Here is an 18,688-nt window from a genome sequence, read left to right as displayed (position 1 = left end):
TGAGACCATAGTAAGCGTCCACAGCTTTGCGTGGCACAGCAAAGGTTCCACCACAACACACAATAATTATAAGACTCCCCTGGGTTATACAGCAGGACCTCAGGCGTGGAACTTCTAAACCTTTTGTCAATTATAGCGCCACCAAGAGGTCACTGAACAACAATAAGGTGGTAAGAATGCATAAAGAGCTCACACCATCTACATCTAACTTTTGGAGGGCTGTCGAGCCAGCCTTCTTTGCCAATATTGAGTCCAGGCGTTGCTTTTGGTGAAGTTGCGGTCAAACATGGCCCTGTTGGGAAGCAATCTACCTTGAGCAGGACCCAAATAGGAACGAGATCAGCGCAATTGGCTGCCTTTGATCTACTGGATGTGAACCAGACGGATGTTGTCATGTCGGATGTTGCGGGACAGTGTCCATGTGATGAATATCGGTGTCTTCACTTGGCCTTGTCCTGAGAGACATGGGGTTGGAAGGACGAGCTTTTTGGGGAGCAGTGTCGTTGGTGCCAACAGCCCAAGAGAAAATTACCTAGGTATCCGAAGCTGTCTTCGACCTTGACATATGACACCTCATGGGATCGTCTGAGACTTCTGCAGAAAGGGCAGCTTTGCCAACACCATCTTGACGGGGGCTGACCACAACGAGTTTACATGTTACTAACAGTCACCTGGATTACTTTTGATATTGATGCTTTCTACCCACGGTATTAGTCTATGAGACCCGAAATTAAGAAGTATTCCGGTCTCAGTATCTCCTTCCCAGTCCCTCTCCGATCCACCAGCTCAAACTCTCCCTCACAACACACTCCTCTGCAGTCTCTGCAGTCGGAAGACCCCATTTTATCATATCCCCAGGCTTCCCCGCCACAGTAACATACGTCTCCGACTCCCAAGCCAGAGTCAGCAAATCATGCAAGTCTCGCCAAGTGACATTGATCTCCCTGCCACTCCCTCTTCCAAGCAAAAAGGGGGAAGGACGAGCCCAACATACACCAACAGAACATCCAATTAAGTCAGCATCACCCCAAAGCGAATTTCATACCATCCGTTGGCTTCCCGAACCCATACTTCTGGGCCTCAAGAGGAAAGTTGACATAACTCTCCATCCGCTCCTAGGTGAAATCAGTACTCCCATAAAACTCCTTATGTTCTCCCAATCTCGTGACGCCCCTGCCACTAGACCAATCAACAACCATATTCCCCGCCAAAGGACCAGATTGCACATCCAAATGTGTCATGACAGTGGCTGTCTCGTTTGACGCAATCGTCAATTGGCTATGCCCATGTGACTGCATCCTCGCAAGCCCATCCCCAGACACCCCGCTGAAAACCTTCTCAAAAAGTGCCCTGCTGCTGAACAGTCCAAAGTCTTCAGTTGCTTCAAAATCCCCCTTCTTGTCAAAATCCAACCCCGGTCCGGAATTCCCCGCCCCAGGCCCATCCCCAAAAGAAGTATTCTTCATCCCTAAGTTAACTAGCTTATCAGTACGCGTATGTGTTCTGCCAGTCTCGTGCGGGTTCTCCATCTCGGCTCCCATCACCCTATTAAGAAAAGGCAACCACCCAGCCGTGATCTGGATCATCTTTGCTGTGCCCTCCACAACATCATCAGGGCTGTTGTATTGACGTAACTCCTCGATGAACTCGCTCCCGTTGAGGGAGACTCTAACCGGGAAGGCGGCCACCCAATGAGCCATCACTGTGCACGCGAGAACAGCTTGCTTGACTTTATTTTCTGTTTGGTTGAAGTAAGGTGGAAGGCTACCTAGCAGAGACAGGGACTGGGTGTGTCTCTTTTTTTGGTGATGTTAGGTGCCTGAATCTTGACAGAGTCACCGCCTTGCTGAGGGAGGGGTGTCTTGAAATTTTGAGCTGCCACCAGCGTTCCTTCGCAGTCTTGATCATCGAAGCATTGGATGGCTTTGAGGTGGTTGTTGAATATGAGTGTTTTGTTCTCGGAGAGTTCGTCGCGTTTGCCCTGACGCAGTACCTGGTAAACTTGGACAAATGACTGGAGTAGGTCTGTTGCCTCAGGTGATGTTTGTATCCTGAATGCTTCCGCGTGTGAGATAGCCCCGACGTCGTGGAGGCGGGTTTCTTCCTGTGCCGCGATCGATACGGCGTTGATGTAGTTGAGGAAACGGGTGAAGGTTCACAGTGTTGGCATTGAGACTGTCGTGGCAACTGTCGAGTTGTAGGTGTTGTTGAGGTAAAGGACCGAATCTCAGAGGGTATTGATCTTGACTTGACGACGAGTCAAATCAACCGGGTTGACTACAGCAATGATGTCTGATAACCCCGTGTGCTGCCAGTTTCTCACCCAGCTTCAGAGTTCTTGATGGCCCGCGCTTGGGCACCAATACGCCATGGCCCAGTTGTCATCTTGGCAATTGTAAAGAAATGGAGTAGTCTCCAGACCACCTATGACAGATGCCCAGGTTCCATCGCCGGGACGATCGGATGATACTGGGCCTTGAACGTTACCAAAAGCTTTGGGGAGGAGAACTAGTCCTCAATGGGAATAAGGAGAATGGCGGAGGCAAGACCAGTCAGCATAGCTAAACTCGTCTTAAAATGTAGCAGCAGAGCCAGAAAATAGCTGGACTTGGTCAACTAGGCTTTTTTGAATGGCGAACTGAAGGTGTATACGATGTCGCCCACACAATAGCTATCGATGGCGAGACTGCGTGGGATCCCTGATTTGTTGAGTCTTGGTGTGAACGCTGTGTGGGTAATGGCCGCAATTAAGGCGACGACCAACAGTTCGTGGAACTTTGATGCCAGCTGAAGCATGCAGAGAAGAAAGTGGGGAGCAGATCCCGAACTGAGATCATAGCCAAACCAGAATACTGGCTTGAAGTTGAGAGGTGCCAGAAAGTTCGTAGGAGTGGCAGGTATTAGATGGACTGCCACTGTGAAAAAGGCCCGCCCTGTCAACAGAGAGTGGCACCATGGTCTCCTAACAACCCGGATGCCTTTGTCGTCAAGTAGTTCAGTTCTATAGACATCATCCGGAACGTCCTTCTCAGAGAAAGGAGTCACTTGTGGGTTCGGGCTATTGTTAGCCAGGCGTGCGCCGGCCTGATCTCCTTGTTTTCATGGTAATGTTGACCCGCTTTGGTGGAGGACTTGATATGGATGACTGTCTGGTGTTGAGTTCCCGGATTTGAAGCTGTCGTAGGCGAGTGGTCGGAAGCCCTGCTCGTTGTGGTCCAACGGGGACTAAACCTGTTCGTAATGTTGCGCCATTCTGATTTCTTCAAGTATGCATTAGGCGCTCATGTCGATAAGGTGTGTTGGATGGCTTGAAGAAACTGGAGAACAACACTCCCAAAAATTGCGGTCATCATAGCTCTACCAAAACATGGATCCATTTGCCTTGGCCCAACCAAACAAAGTAGCCCCAACCACCCAAGGTAACATAAATGTTGGTGCCATCCATGGCACAGGTGCTTACCGACAGTAGAGCCGCTTCTCAGGCTCGGGGCTCCCGAGGGCTCAAAGCACTTCGCCAATTGGAGTCGAGATGGTGGACTTTACTGTGGCTGACTTGCGGGGACAGAGCTCGCTTGAACCAAGTTTCTATCTGGCGTTGCTCTCTGCTGATGGTGAAAGAGTCCCTGAGAGCGACGAGCAGGTGCCGAGAGGTCGCATTTTCACAGGTCTTCGAAGGTTGAAAGACTGAATGCTGCGCCATTTGTGTTTTGAGTCTTGGACAGCCTCAGTTGAGGAGGAAAAATGGCCGATGTCACACTGCAGTGAGAAGGTTGCTTTTCTGGAAAAAAGAAGAAAAAAAGAGAGAGAGAGAAATGGCAAAAGGGATGCATCAGCCGTGAATCGAACACGGGGCCCATCGATGGCAACGATGGATTTTACCACTAAACCACTGATGCTGGTTTTTGATTGGCTGATAAGCTGGTGCGGAAACTATTCCCAAGATACAACATCGACAAACACATCCGCAAGATCGGTTCAACAGGGAGCATTAGGCTTAACAAACCTAGATTTTGGTCCTCATTTGGGCTTTGTCTTTAGTTACAATCTTCTCTTACACCCGGGGATGACTCCAAGATCTTAGTTCATTCTTAAAAATTATGTGCTGTTTTGTCTTCTGTCTTTAAAACCTGCAGCATATGAAAATGATAGGACTCAAGTGCCGGCAAACATTCTGGTTTTTTTGTAGCACTAAAATGGCCTGGTTACAGCACAGCTATCCAGTATACTTACTTTCCAGGTTATCAAATATCAATCTTCTGTTTCCTTGAAAGACCAGACCCTTCACCTGGAATAGGTAACAAACAGCAGCTTTAAACTGGGTCACTGGTTGTTTAGTTCCAGGAACTTCGTCCCACCCACGATTGGTCCGCTGACATGAACAAAATTGACCAATTCGGCAGGCTATGTGATGTTATGACTGAGGTCCATCCCCGAATATCTTGTTGCAGCGAATGGGCAAACTCATTACTCCATACCATGGAAAAAAGGCGCGGTGCAAGTTTAAGCCTCAATGGAAGCCACACCCGACAGCCCTGTAAAGCTTGGCGCCCCACTGGTCAGCTTTTAGGTCGGCTTGGCGTTCCAGGCTTCGACAAACTGCTTCTTTTGAGATCAACATTCAACAGACCGCCAATTGAAAGGTGACGGAAATGCCTCGATTAAGCACCCAATCCTCCTCAATATGCCAGGAGGAATTACAAAGTCCCTTGATCTGCAAGCTGAAACGCCAAAATACTCGAAGTTATCTCACAAGCCCCCAAAAGCTCGGAATGCGCATGCCATCATCTCGGACTACGCTCACCTACATGACCCTTGCTGTCGCGAATCCGCAAACAAAAATGCCGTCCAAACCAGCATTGCCCAGAACTGTGCCACGAAAGTGTCTACCCCTATCCCTACCCACCTCCCTGCGTCTTGGCTCTGGGAATCCAACGACACGCGGTGATCCGACGACACGCGGTCCGAGATGATTAAAGTCCGGTGGTTTCCCTCCGTCGTACACGACAGCACCCTTTCCTGGTGCTCGACATCGTCTATACGCCCCATGCAGACACCGAAATGGCGACTCAAACTCGATCATCAGACACCAATCCATCCAACACCAATCCAACACACACACAGGGGATCCATGTACGGCCGTTGTTTGATGCGAGCGCAAGTGGCGGTCATAACACCCACACACCCGCTATTCGGGTCCGTCCACTATTTGATCCGTCAGCTACTGCTCTTCCCAAGGCCAAATGGGCTGGGGGTCCTGAAAGAGATATCTCCAATGACCTTCAGATTCCTTTTCTACCACTTCACCCACCATTAGGGCCCACTTTTCTTGACACTGAAGCATGTCTTTGTCGACGCGAGCCAGATCCAGCCATATCAGAGGATAAGGCGGGGAGTCTTCTCTGGCGATGCTCGGGGAACCAAACGGTAGCTGATCTCGACTTCACCACGGGAAAGTGGTTCAAGCCCATCAACAACGATGGAAAAGATGCCCGCCAAATTCTAGAACTATCAATGAACGATGGATCGAACCCCCCGCTGAGAGAACACCCCTTTCGATGGGATCACGAATCCTCGTCTTTGGTCCCTGGAACGGATGGTTTGGGTGTTTGGGACCAAGTCTGCACGGGAGAGAACCGAACCTCATTCTCGACATCATACTACCGCGCCGTAGAGCAGCGAGACAGAAACGAAGCTCCAGTGGACGCAGCCCCATGTTGGAGACCTGGCGCCGTACCTTTGAGGTTACAGGATGTGGACGACTGGAAGACGAGGGGATGTCTTCCTGGCTTTCAATGTCCGTTTCTCCGCTGATATGGGATCGAGTTGCTAGCGCGCTAACTTCACTTCGAGCAGGCCCAAACAATACCGTCAACTCATTGCCGCAGTTCTGCCCCCCATTTGCCGAATGCCAGATGGCTCGATTGGGGTACCACGCATGCGCTATCGATGGGACGAACATTGGGATGGGGCCGTTCGAGCCGATCATCTGTCAAGCTGGGAATTACTGCCCTCCAGGTGGCAAGACTACCTTTAGCTGCCCAGCCGGCCACTATTGCCAGCCTGGAGCAGCGACACCCACCCCCTGCGCTGTTGGCAGTCTTTGCCCTGAGGGCTCCTCGTACGAACGATACTTCATCCCTCTTGGGGTCTTGATTGCTCTGGACATTTTTATTATCATTGGAATCATCATCCTCCGGTTCCGCAGTCGTCTTTCATCGAGCGCCCAGGTTCATCACAGCAGCTTGTCGAAGAAGCCGGAGTCGACCGTCGTTGGGTTAGCGAGGGCAGTAACCCGGCGCAAGTACAAAAGGATATCAGAGGGGGGTGAGAGGTCAGATGATATGGACCATGAGATGCGAGCTGTGGGCAGTCATCCACCGCCTGGTAGGGGAGATGTTTGGGCTGGCTTTCAAGAAGCCTTGACCATGCCTGCCCGGTCGTATCGAAACCCGGAGGGAATTATGAGCCCACAAGGAGAAGACCTGGAGAAGAGCCTTCCGCCCCAGATTAGGGCCTTCATCGACTCGATGCGCAAGGCAACTGATGCTTCTGATATCGGTCTATCATTCGGTTATTCTCAGCTTGCGTTTCAGCCAAAAGGCACCAGTCGTCCAATTCTGCAGGATATCACTGGTTCCATCCGAAGCGGTACACTCACTGCGGTCATGGGCGGTTCTGGAGCAGGGAAATCAACATTTGTCAATGTCTTGATGGGCAAGATTGAGTACACTCACGGCAAGGTGGAGGTCAACGGAGTACCTGGGAAACTCGCGCGGTACAAGAAGCTGATCGGCTATGTCCCGCAAGACGACATCGTTCTTCCCGACCTGACAGTGTGGGAGAACATTATGCACTCTGCACGGATACGCCTTCCTCGCACTTGGACTTCCCAAGAAATTGAGAACCATGTTGCCGCGGTCATTGACTGCCTCGAGCTCTCCCATGTCCGGGACTCTCTGGTCGGCAGTGTTGGAAAGCCTGTCATCAGCGGTGGTCAGCGGAAGCGTGTCAGCATTGGTATGGAACTTGCCGCAGCACCAATGGCGATATTTCTGGATGAGCCAACATCTGGTCTTGACGCCACTTCAGCAAGCTCCATAATGCGTACCCTCAAGGCTATTGCGAGACTTGGTATTTCTGTAATTGCCATCATCCATCAGCCAAGAATGGAGATCTTTGAAATGTTGGATGACTTGATTTTACTCGCCAATGGTCAGCAGCTCTACGAAGGGCCAGAGTCGGGTGTTCAGCCCTTCTTTGAGAAGTTTGGTTACATCTTTCCGAAACATGCCAACTATGGTGATGTGGTGACGGATATTATCACTGGGAATGGAAGGGCGTACAAAACGTCTGGGGATATCTCAAAGGATGCTTTGATTGCTAATTGGGTTGCGTGCCGGAAGGAGATTCAGAGTCCGGTGGTGCCCACGATGGAGGTGTCACGGCCTGGTAGCCCTGAGAGTGGTTCATCGACTGCGGGTGACGACGACAACGAGCGGAGGAATACTCGTGTCTCGGTGGTAAGACCTGTGTCACCCTTTTCTGTCAGCTTGGCCACTGCAAAGTCAAAGCTCCGTCAAAGCAGTGCTTCAGTTCTGGCTGTCGGGAACTTCAACGCAAGCAAGGCACCCCTTGGCCGACTCCTCAAGCAACGCGGAGCCTCACGGCTCAAGCAGTTCACCCTATGTCTATCCCGCGCGTTTCTTCAGCAATACCGCAACCTGTCCGTTTTTTGGTTTGAAGTTGGGCTTGCCGCCCTTGCTGGGTTTCTGTTGGGTCTGGCAGAGAATGCGAAAAATGGTGTGTTGTTCATGGGACTTTACCACCGGCCCTATGAGATTCTTTCGACTGCGTCAGACTTCAAGTCAGCCCCCGAGATGGCGTTGTTGACAGCCATTGCTATAGGTCTTGTCTCAGCCGCTCCGGGGGTGCGGGTGTTTTCCGAGGAGATGCTGTTGCACAGGAGAGAGGCGGAGGCGGGGCACTCGAGGCTGGCGTATTTCATGGCGAAGAGTGTGTCTGTTTTGCCGAGAGTGACGATGGCGTGCATGCACTTTACGGTGCCGTTATGGTTGTTGAGCACACCTATCATGGGATGGGGATTGGGCTTTGCCGCGAATTTGTGGTATTTCTATTGCATTTTTGGACTGGCGAGTGTGATTAGTATGGTGGTCAAGAGGGAGGATGCACCGCTGTTTGCAACGATGATTGCGTTGATTGTGGGCATTTTGAGCGGAGCAGCGCCGCCGTTGAGCAGTGTGCGAAACTGGTGAGTCTTTTTCTTATTGACGTGGTGTTGTGTTTCACATGCTGACTGAGGTGTTATAGGAAAATGGAGTGGTTGTGGAGGATGAGTCCGGGCGTGTGGCTGGCGGAGATTTATTTTGGGCAGCTTGTGTCACCATTCGGGTATCTCTACGACATTGAATCAGCGGCGTTCATGACGGGGTTTCGTCTGGATGGGCTATGGCAGAATATGGGGATTTTGGTGGGTATTGGAACGATCTACAGGATTTTGGCGTTTGTCGGGCTTGTGTGGGGGACGAAAATGAGGATCTAGAGATGGGCAGTTGCCAGTTGGGATGTTTGTTGTCGTTAATACCCCTGTTTGGTTTATGCTGCAATCCATTGTTTCTTTAGACATTCGATTTTCCTGACCTGATCCCCACTCACCGACTCTCACAGGCTAGATGATATCACAACAGCTCGAGTCTCGGAAATCCTGCATTCGGCTATCGCGGTAAAAACAAAGGATAGCCACCTGATCTCGATCATCTACTCGGTTACCGAAGCCTGACAACACAGCCAATATCCGTCGACGAATAACACTCAACAATAAGCATTCCCTGCCCATACCGACGACCCGAAATCCGAGAGCTAGATATTTGGGGTATGGGGATTCTGGAGAGAGAATACGCCGCCTTACTAAAGCCACGCTATTGGTGGGTTGACCAATGGTATAAATGGGTCTCTTCGTATAGAGCTACACTACGCCAAACCTACAGCGGGGAAATTGATGATCGACGGGACCTCATGCAGCCGGTCTGCAGGTAGCTTGTTTCTGGGCTGACATCTGTCGTGTTAACACATGCTGTGTTTACCGGAGAATATAGTCCTCGATATTGTTCTTTGGGACTTCATTTGTTTGCTTCCATGGCACGGAGAGAAATGAGAGGTGGTACAGAACGCCTTTGATGCAGTGATAGGGCTGGTGAGTGGATAATAATTTTTTCGATGAAGGGCCGGGAGGGCGCAGGTTTAAAGCTATCAGGCCTGTTTGAAAAATTCGCGATTGGTTGTTCTCCATGTTGATGTCACCGAAAATAACTAACCATCGAACCAAACCCAGATCGGGCCCTTCACAACAGCACCCATGGTCTGACTAGGACTAGTCCGAAGGCATTACGAGAAACGAGCAGTTCACAACACACGATTGAAGCTCTGGGACCGAGTAGAGAGAAGGATGCACGTGGTCAGCTGAGGTGATGGGGAGAGGTTGTGTGACTAGCTCCACCAATGCCAAGCCAGGGATTGACGCACTGCCTCGTATTCCACGTTTTTTGTTCCCGGGTCGCATTCACTTTTGCTGGGAGGCTAACCGAAGAGGTGACATCGTGTTGAGCTGAACTATCGATTTGAGGGAGGGTGACATTTTTGCACAGGCGGTAGAGTGATGGGAGGCATTCTCAATTTGGGATGCCGGGTGAGGGACATCTTCGGGTTGGTCGGGTGGAAGTGGGATCGGTGATGGAAGTAGATGGAGTCACGTCACCCGATGGAGCGCGTTGCTATCCAGAGAGAGAGTGAAACTAAAAGTATAAAGGGAGGTGTTGTCTCCCGAGTTGAAGATACAAAAGCTTGATAGACCAGATCACAACATCTTTTGCAACGATTACAACATCTATCTCACTTAGATTACACAAAATTATGAAGTATCTCAGCCTTCTCCTTGCCGCCGTCGGGCTGGCCTCTGCTACCGCAATCCCTGTCATCGAGGAGCGCGACGTTCAGACTGTCTCTATCAAGTTCAAGGGTGGTCCGGCGGAGTATTCCTTGACCTTGCCAGCTGATGGTTCGGAGGTTTTCACCAGTATGTTCCTCTCTCCTCCTCTCCACCAACAGCTGTTCCCACTAACATGAAGATAGACAACGTCCTCTCCATCTCCATCATCGAATCGTCTTACTACATCTCCGGCTTCTGCACTTTCTACACCGACGGCGAGAAGGCCCTGCAGCAGGGTATCTCCTCTGGAGGCCTGAACCAGCTGTTTGTGGGCCCGCCGCAGCCGATCAAGAGCGTGAGGTGCCAGGGCTTCTGCTTGCCTGTGTATGGAGACTGCTATCGCAATGGGCAGTATGTGGGACCTTGCTGCAATGGGTTTTGTGCTGCGAATAAGTGCAGACCCTGGGTCAACCCTTATACTGGGAATTAGAGATCGGGGTCATTTTGGGTGTGGAAGGGGTTGATGAACGATGATTTCATATAATGCGGATGGAATATTGGGAGGGGTTATGGATTTCCTTTTAGGATACTATGGAACGGGTCATTAGGATGGGAATGGGCCTGGATATCACGAATATACGCTCATTAAGGATCAGGGGTTACGCTACCTAGTTTTCCGAATGTTAGGAATTTATCTCCAACCACGAGGCAAAGCTTCTATGCTACGTTGCCTTCATCGACACCAAACCATGCCAAATCCTACCTATCAAAAGCTCGAGACGTGTCAAAAATAAACTTTCAGGTTTCCCAATACCCTCCCAAGCGCATGTTATTCATCCGTACCATTGAACATCAAGGGATAGGTGCCTACCTACTTTATTTCACCACCCAAGCGGCAGACATAAAAAAAAAAAAGAATTGGACTTGCAGTACTAGGTAGTTGCGATGCAGGTTCTGGCAACCTTACCTGATGTGAAAACTGCTGTTCCAATTCTCGCCAAACCCCGAGGCCAACGATAACTACCTAACATTTTACGTGAATTCAAGACGACAGAATCAACTCTATCCTTTCATGTACACCCAAGGCCAACTGAACTGAACAGCATAACACCAACAGGGGCAGTTCCCAGACTTCCATGGCAACTATCCCTAGGCAATTAAGCGGCTGCGACTGCAATCCATGAGATATTGCACGAGTATAACAAGGTATGGCCCCAACTGTTGGCACGAGCAGTGAAGCCCTTACAGTCAATGCCAGTTGCGTATGTCTTGATGCGCCAATCGGACCCGTTAGGTATTTCAACCGAGCTGATAGCAAGCACCACAGAGGGCACCGAGGTAACGGTGTGCTGAAGTTGATACGTGACTGGGTCTGCTGCCATGGCCGGACGCTAGAGTCCCAGACACCAGACTCCCACCCCGGAAGAGCTGGGTGTTGGAAAATTCGAAAGACTCGAGACTAGCGCCGAGAGCTGCTCAACCTTTTTCGACAGAGTTTCCGTCAGTGTTTCCGTCTCCGGTTGCCACTCTGCATGTCCCAGGCTACACCCCTTCATCTTCACGTTTGCCTTCGCTTCCCAGTCCAGTACGAAGACCCCGACCCCCCCGACCATGATCCTCACCCGGCCCAAATTGCGCCCCCAAGCCGGACCCCAGGGCACTCCACTTCCATCAATTTGAGCGTTGCCCCCGCGCGCATCGCTCTCGATGCCGGAAGCTCCTTCACCGGTCCCAGTGCCGCCCTCTCCCCCTCTAACATCACCTCCAGTACCTGACCCCCCTTCGCCGGTGCTGACACCACCCTCCCCCTCCTTGCTATCACCTCCCGTACCTGAACCGCCCTCTCCGGTCCCAACGCCCACACCCGTTCTTCAGCTGCGGCCACCCCAACACCTGTCCCTGAGCCAACTCCGGTGCCTACACCAGCGCCAACTCCCATACCCGCCCCCAGTCCCGCTCCTACGCCCGTGCCTGCACCGATTCCAGCTCCTATTCCCGCCCCTATGCCCGTGCCTGAGCCAGCCCCGGCACCTGTTCCAGTGCCTACACCAGCCCCTATGCCTTTGCCTGAACCAACTCCGGCCCCAAGACCTGAACCTGCCCCCGAGCCTGAACCTTTCCCCGATCCCTCCCCCGTTGCTTTGGCGACCGATCCACTGACACTTGCACTTGCGCTCATGCTCGAGCCACCAGTGCTATAGACGTTGATGGTCACTTGAGGTCGGAAAAAGAGGCGCCTCGGCACGCCATAACCGCCAGGTTGTTCCTCCAGAATTGGGACCTGACTGGAGCTCACCGGGACGTTGGCCCAGGGGTAGTTGCCTCCCAACAAGTCAGTTTGAATAAAGGACTCGAATCCAGCGTCGGGTCCCATCAAAACGCAGTGGTCGGGCCGTGTCAGCTCCATACTCTCCAGTGACTTCATACCTCTTGAGCCTGCCGTCTCTGGCCGCTTGGGCAGCTGTGGTAAGGACTGTTGCCCTCCTGGAGGAGGCGGTTGTGGCGGCTGGGGCGGCTGGGGTGCGCGTAAGGAAGGGGCCATTATTTCTGAAGACTTGAGAGAGTGCATATAGATCGGCTAATTGTCCAAGCAACTCGTGGTAAGTTTGCTGTTTCCAAAACTCTTGGGATCTTGAGAACCACACGATTGTTGCGTATTCTTTTATCTCTTGCTGCTTCTCCGAGCGCAAGAGAACTATGCCAGAGTCACTATCGAAAGTACCCAAAGCCTTTAGTTGGGCGGCCAGCTTGTCTGCCATTGTAACTGTCATGCCAAGGTAGACTTACCTGTCAACCACGTACCTAGGTACCGTAGGTACTCAGAGGTAGGGACAGAAACACACCCCAATGATCATGAAAATTGAGAAAGGAGCCTGAAGTCATGCGAAAGCTGTTGGAACCTGAGTGCAATGGTACCATTTGGTCAAAGACACTCAAGGCTCTCCACTCTCCATCTCCACAACGAATACTCCGTCAAACACGAAAACAATACCCAATCTAATTGCCCGACCCCTCGCCTCTGCTTTGTGCGGTGCCTGAATTTTCCCTACCATCCAGGGCAGGCAGTCTCTGACCAGAACACAGCCAAAGAGACTTTGTGGTTCGAGTCGCAGGCATGATGTAGCCTCGTGGTTTGGTGTAGGTAGTTCTCCGCGCATTCCTAAGCTAGTCGATGTCCAACTGCGTCTCCGCCATAGACGTTTCCTCCCAGAGCGTGATTGTCGCCACGGGCATTTTTGCCCCGAGAGTCTCCTCCTTTCAGTCCCAGTTGACCGATTCCTTCCAGTTGCTTCTCTATGTCGATGTTTTTTTTGGATCTTCAGGGCTGCATTAGTTGTCGCGTTGGTTGTCTTGGTGCGCGGGGGGGTTGGTCTTGGCCTCTGTTCACGCCTCCTTGTGGTTTTTGTCCGACCGAGACCCGGGCATCCCCGCCGCGTGCATCCCCAGCACGTGTCCCAGCTCCGTGTGCATCTCCGTAACTCTTCCACGACCACTTTGGTAGAACAGGAGCATCAAGAACCAGCTTTCTGGATCTAACAACAACCGTCCACAAGTCTAGAACCAAAGCGCACAACCAACAAAACATCAGCAAAGATGCCTCGCTTCACCAAGATCACAGTGGTGTACAGATATCGTCCCGGTATGTGATGCCTCATCCCTGTCAGCCCTTCAGCTTATTTCTGTGTCTTGCTGACCACCGCAATGTATGCAGTAAAGAAGAACCCCAAGGAGGGGGTGGGCAAGGGTGAATACGAAGACATACGCGATGACAGCACTCTCAAAGAGACCAAAGCCAGGCTTGCAGCAGACACGTAACTGGTGATCGGTGAGGTGACAGTCTGGTTTGAGGGCAAGGAGATCACCAACCTCAGCCAGACTCTTGCGTATGTCTTCCGCCACGGCAAGACGGGAAAGTCCGGACCTCTCGAGTTTCGATACGCCTCGAGCGTGGCAGTAGCCAACGGCGGGTTCGCGATGGGGGCAACGGCCGTCGCCAAAAAGGGAGGGATAGGTTGAGGCAGGGGCCAGGGCGGTGAGATTGACGAGGAGGGCAACCTTTGGGGTGGAAAGGGGGTTTGGAGGTGACGCTAGGGGCCACCAGGCGATTGCCGGCCTCGCCTATGGCGGCAAGGCCAATATCAGCAAGGGTCTCCGCACAGGACAAACGGTGAAGGTGGAAGTATTGTTGCGGGCACCGCTGTAGTGCTCAAGTAACCTTTGGATGGGAGCTCGGGGGATGTGAGCAAGATACAAACTCAAAGCACATGCCTATTTGAACCTTGTCAAGAAGGTGAATGAGCATAGATAGATATATGAAACAGGCATGGCAACAATGGGGCAGCGGGCTCACATTGCCCCTCAAATGCAAACGCTCTCGTTAATCAAGTAACCCTCAGCCTGTACCCAGGAAATCGAGTTCACCCACAAAGTATCATTACTCGCCTCCCAAGTGGCAAACAATAGATGGTTATCATCATCCAACATCGCCAACCCAATCTGTTCCTTGCCCTTTGCATCCGGATATGAAAACACCAGCGGGGCACTATTCCCTTTCTTCTCCAGCTTCTCCCACCTGGTAGCTTGCCACTTTCGCCCTCCACCAAAATCACCAAAGGTTCTATGCTGCAGCTTTCTTTCTTGATCCAACGCAACGACGTGGATCTGCTCATCCTTGGTCCCGGCGCCGATAACCACTGCACTGGGGATACTGCTCCAGTTACCCCCGATAGACCTTGGCTCCGATTCGATGCCCTCCTCCCAGGTGAAGTGATACATGTTCGAGTTTGTCCCCACACCAAAAAAGTATATCACGCGACCCTCGTCGACGGAGACTGCCACCGGATCTCCCCGGAAATTGTGGCCCCATGGATTCCATGAGCTCCAGATATTGTTAGCGGTGGAAAAACGAGTGCTTCTTAGCTCGTTTGTCCCTTGGCCAAAGGTGAAGATGGTATATTCAGGGTCGTACTTGCTGCAGATAACAGCAGGGCTTGTTCCGGAACTGGCGAGGACGGGAATACTCGTCTCGTCCCAGCCACCTATTGCCTTGGAAGTGTCCCAAGTGTTTTTGATAACGGTCGTCGAATTCTTCCCCAACATCCACATGTCGTATGTCGGTGCTGACGAGTTGTCCGCCAAGGGTGAATTGCAAATCGCGATAGAGCTGAGACCGAAACCTCCCAGGCTTTCCCACTCCGTCGTCCGATTGGCCTTTGTGAACCTGATCGTGTTGACATTGCCTGACATGGTGCTTGTGGCGAACACATCCATGCGGCTTCCGTCTGTCGAGGTGATGACTGTTGGTGCCCCGATGAAGGGCATGAGTTCCATGCCTGGACCTTCGGCAAGGGTTACCCAGTCGGTGGTCCAAGTTGCGGGGGCATTATTTCCTTCAGGTTGAATTCCCCACGAGCGAAACCAAATGTTGCTGTCTCGGCCTCGGGAGAAGATGTGGAGAGAGCCGTTGAAGACGGCAGCAGCCATTGTCCGTCGGAAGATTCTTGTGCTATCACTTTGGCAGGCGGATCCTGTTGTGTTTGAGGACGTTGAGGATGAGGGAGTATCATTTTTCTTGCTGAGCCCGAGTCCCAAGCCGAGACCAAGTGCTATTGCTATGGTTGCTAATAATAGGGCGACGGCACTCCCGAGAACGATCCATAATTTTCGTCTTGCTGACCCGGGACGTGGTGGTAGTGTCGTTGTTGGTTGGGATTGTGTTTGGCTTGCTGTGGCTGGCCGCGATGTCGGTTGTGAGCTTGGTGGTTGGTTGAAGTTGGCGCTGATGGCGATGTGCGATTTGACTTCGGGAAGAGCATCCTGATTGACAGCCTCTGGGATGGCGCCAAGAGGATAATGTGTTGGGACTTCCAAGTCGCTGAACTGTCTGACTTCAGGAAGACAGTCATCGTCCACGGGTATCATGCTGGAATGGCCCCATCGATGCGGTACTTTTGTCGTGTCATTTTCTGGACTTAGTGGTGTGTTGTCTTGCACATGGGGTGTTTGCGGAGTTGGAGTTGGTAGACTTGTTGGTGTCCTTGGTGAACGAGCAAAAAGCATGGTGGCATTGGCGTTAGTTGGACATTACTGATCACTGTAAAGAGTGATGAGGTGACGGAAATCGCGCTCATGGGGGGCAATGAAGAGCTGAGATGCAGTCGGGATAAGGTTAACTGCAATGATTCGATCTCCTCAACATGGCAGAGATACCGGCGGCCTGGATTGACGGCCCAGGCCATGCAATGACCGTGCCACAGCAGAATCATTGCAGCTTCCGTTAGCGTGACCAGTGAGAGTGAGGGATTGTTCTGGTCACCGAAGGCGCTCTCACGCCTTGTCTCATAGTGCTGATGATCTGCCTCGGTGGCGATCGTTAAATTGCGTGTGGCTGTCAACTTAGGGAAGGGAGAGCCGCAGGGTCTTGTCCTGATAAAGCCTTAAGACCTATGAAGTAAAATTGAGATGGGGGTCGCAAAGATACTGAAAAGAGACAGCTGCCGACCTGCCGAGAAGATGGCAGCCATGAATCACGCCATGCCCAGTGATGTGCCCAGGCGACCACACCTGGCGCCCTAGACGAGCAAGCCACCAGTCTTCTGGCCCAGGGGCGCCCAGTGACATTGTGCCGCGATCCCCGAATTCTGCGACACACCATTCGGCTTACATCTTACCAAGGCGACGCTGAGTCAGACGCACTTTGGCGGCCGCATTCGGGAATTTGCTTATTCGATCATCAATCAAATTTGCACATGTTCATGCGGCGTTTCTCATTGCGTCTCTCATAGTTCTCCCACATGAGAGTTAATTCCAATGACGACATGCATCAATCCTCGGTTTCGTGGTGTAGTTGGTTATCACGTCAGTCTAACACACTGAAGGTCTCCAGTTCGAGCCTGGACGAAATCATTACCTTACCGTTTTGCCTCCCCAAGCCTAGCCAGAGGGGCTACACATCGTTTTTGCTCTACTGCCTGTCCTCTTTTTTATTTTTTTTATTTTTTTTTTTTTTTAAAAAAAAAAAAAAAAAAAAAACTTATTTTTGAACAAAAAATGTAGTCGATATTAATCAGGAGGAGCCTGCCTCACAACTACACTGGCTAACCCCTCACGCCAGTCTTGTCAGGCGTCCTCCAACCGTATGGACTCACCGGCCAGCACGCGGTCAGCCCATCTGCCTGCCATTTTCACCCATATCCCGTCACATTGTGATACAGCATGGTGGAAGTTCACCTCCATCAAGGTTTCTTCTCCCTGTGGGCAACCCGGCCATAACTGTCTCAAGGTCGCTTTGTAAACTTTCCGCAACTGCGTTGCTTCGTACTCCATTTTACGGATGAAGTACGGGCTGTTTTTGCCTTCGCTGTCGAGGTAGTCCGGATCATGGCGCCTTTCTGCCGCGGCCGCAGCCTGCTCAGGTGTCTCATCGGCATATGTGTCCCGTTGCGGCTCCTCCTCTCGAACAGGCTCATCAAGAAATCTGGGAACCTTGGTCGTCATCCAGAGAGGCATGGCCGAGACGCATTCCCAATCCAAAATGGCTGTGATTTCCCCTTCTTCGCTTACCAAGATGTTTTTAAGGTGGAGATCGTGGTGGTAAAGAACTGTTGTCTCTGGCTCGTCCAGACTGGGAGGGAACACTTTGGGAATAAGAAAGAGCAATTTCTTCGCCACCGTAATAACCTCTTCAACATCTTCTTTGTCGTCTTCGTCCTCGAAGCTGTCCATGATTGCTTTCTGGTCAAGCATTACGATGTTCAACTCTGCGGTGAGCCAGTCGCGGCTGGAGTGAAAGGGACCCCTTGGGATATCGTACTGAAATCGATCACCCATAAAGAACTCATGGGACACAAGCATACCGGGAGCAACCTTTCCCAGGCCTTCGATCTCTTTCCCCTTCTCAAACTCCCGGAGTTCCAGCGTTCTTATTCCACGGAGCATGGCCTCTGATTTCCCAAGGCCGAAAGCTCAGCTTGGAATGTCGCGAGTTGTTTTGTGAAGGCAACTTTCTGCTCCATCGACATGGTCCGCCACCGTCTATGTGCTGGTGTGCCCTCTATAAACTCCATCAAGATCCACCCAAATCCGATTTCATTATCGTTATTGTCGTCAAAGCCCAGCGCCTCGGGAACCGGAATCATGGTGTTTTCGCGCACCCACCGCAGTGTGGCCACTTCGGCACGCGTTTTGAGGCCGGGATACACAGGCAGCGTGACCCTCATGATGACACGGCGTTGGGCGTATTCAACAATGTAGATTTTGTTAAAGAGACCAGAGGTCTGGAAAAAACACGGTGCAGGGGTCTTCCGGGGGGATTCTCAGGTGCTCACGACACACAACTTCGATGGCGGGAATGGAAGGGTCGCGTCCATTTTGGCACGAGGTCGAAGGGTGTCTCTTTCCATTCGGACCCATCCTGAAGTCGTCGCGGCATGTTTGCTCAAATTCGAGTGTTCGTCCGTGTGATGATTTGGCAAATGGTTTGTTCTTGGTGGTGTTTGTTTGCCTGATCACATGGCATAGGGCAAAGGACTATTGATCGTCCTATTGGCTGGACAAGGCAAGGGAGAGGAAGCACAGGGTGGGGGATCATCCCCATACCGGACACGAGCACCTGGTAAAAGGTAGGTTGACGTATGGAACCAACCCCACCAACTGTTAACCTACCCAGTACTACTTCCTACTTTGCGGTCCTGGCTCTATCCTGTTTACTCCCACCACACATGGTCAGTGATATCCGGAATCTCA

The 18,688-nt window shown here is 51.7% G+C and overlaps 6 protein-coding genes and 2 non-coding genes across 8 annotated transcripts; 2 read left to right on the top strand and 6 right to left on the bottom strand.

The window, feature by feature from the left end:
• Nucleotides 1-1,115: 1,115 nt before the first annotated feature.
• On the bottom strand, nucleotides 1,116-1,700 carry QC761_0076770 (uncharacterized protein; the record flags this gene model as incomplete). The annotated part of the gene is made up of 1 exon (XM_062872790.1): nucleotides 1,116-1,700. The coding sequence occupies one exon, from the start codon at nucleotides 1,698-1,700 to the stop codon at nucleotides 1,116-1,118; it is 585 nt and encodes a 194-aa protein (XP_062730674.1).
• A 2,125-nt stretch (nucleotides 1,701-3,825) lies between these two features.
• On the bottom strand, nucleotides 3,826-3,896 carry QC761_0076760. Its single transcript has one exon. It is a non-coding gene; the product is annotated as a tRNA-Gly (tRNA).
• A 799-nt stretch (nucleotides 3,897-4,695) lies between these two features.
• On the top strand, nucleotides 4,696-8,797 carry QC761_512820 (uncharacterized protein; the record flags this gene model as incomplete). The annotated part of the gene is given in 3 exon segments (XM_062880441.1): nucleotides 4,696-4,740; nucleotides 4,754-8,269; nucleotides 8,686-8,797. The coding sequence occupies 2 exon segments, from the start codon at nucleotides 5,556-5,558 to the stop codon at nucleotides 8,795-8,797; spliced, it is 2,826 nt and encodes a 941-aa protein (XP_062730673.1). The 5' UTR covers nucleotides 4,696-4,740; nucleotides 4,754-5,555.
• A 1,130-nt stretch (nucleotides 8,798-9,927) lies between these two features.
• Nucleotides 9,928-10,705, top strand: QC761_512830 (uncharacterized protein; the record flags this gene model as incomplete). Its single annotated transcript, XM_062880442.1, has 2 exons — nucleotides 9,928-10,090; nucleotides 10,147-10,705. 2 exons carry the CDS (start codon nucleotides 9,928-9,930, stop codon nucleotides 10,431-10,433), a joined length of 450 nt encoding a protein of 149 aa, XP_062730672.1. The 3' UTR covers nucleotides 10,434-10,705.
• An 856-nt stretch (nucleotides 10,706-11,561) lies between these two features.
• QC761_512835 (uncharacterized protein) lies at nucleotides 11,562-12,512 on the bottom strand (the record flags this gene model as incomplete). Its single annotated transcript, XM_062880443.1, has 1 exon — nucleotides 11,562-12,512. One exon carries the CDS (start codon nucleotides 12,510-12,512, stop codon nucleotides 11,562-11,564), a length of 951 nt encoding a protein of 316 aa, XP_062730671.1.
• A 1,790-nt stretch (nucleotides 12,513-14,302) lies between these two features.
• On the bottom strand, nucleotides 14,303-16,003 carry QC761_512840 (uncharacterized protein; the record flags this gene model as incomplete). The annotated part of the gene is made up of 1 exon (XM_062880444.1): nucleotides 14,303-16,003. One exon carries the CDS (start codon nucleotides 16,001-16,003, stop codon nucleotides 14,303-14,305), a length of 1,701 nt encoding a protein of 566 aa, XP_062730670.1.
• A 772-nt stretch (nucleotides 16,004-16,775) lies between these two features.
• On the bottom strand, nucleotides 16,776-16,849 carry QC761_0076710. The gene has a single exon. It is a non-coding gene; the product is annotated as a tRNA-Val (tRNA).
• Nucleotides 16,850-17,062: 213 nt separating this feature from the next.
• On the bottom strand, nucleotides 17,063-17,881 carry QC761_512850 (uncharacterized protein; the record flags this gene model as incomplete). The annotated part of the gene is made up of 1 exon (XM_062880445.1): nucleotides 17,063-17,881. The coding sequence occupies one exon, from the start codon at nucleotides 17,879-17,881 to the stop codon at nucleotides 17,063-17,065; it is 819 nt and encodes a 272-aa protein (XP_062730669.1).
• Between the last annotated feature and the right edge of the window lie 807 nt (nucleotides 17,882-18,688).

The sequence above is a fragment of the Podospora bellae-mahoneyi genome, chromosome 5, assembly GCF_035222275.1.
Source record: "Podospora bellae-mahoneyi strain CBS 112042 chromosome 5, whole genome shotgun sequence".
Taxonomy (NCBI): Eukaryota; Fungi; Ascomycota; class Sordariomycetes; order Sordariales; family Podosporaceae; genus Podospora; species Podospora bellae-mahoneyi.
Note: the sequence above shows the minus strand (reverse complement) of the source record. Positions and strands in the feature narration are given on the sequence as shown.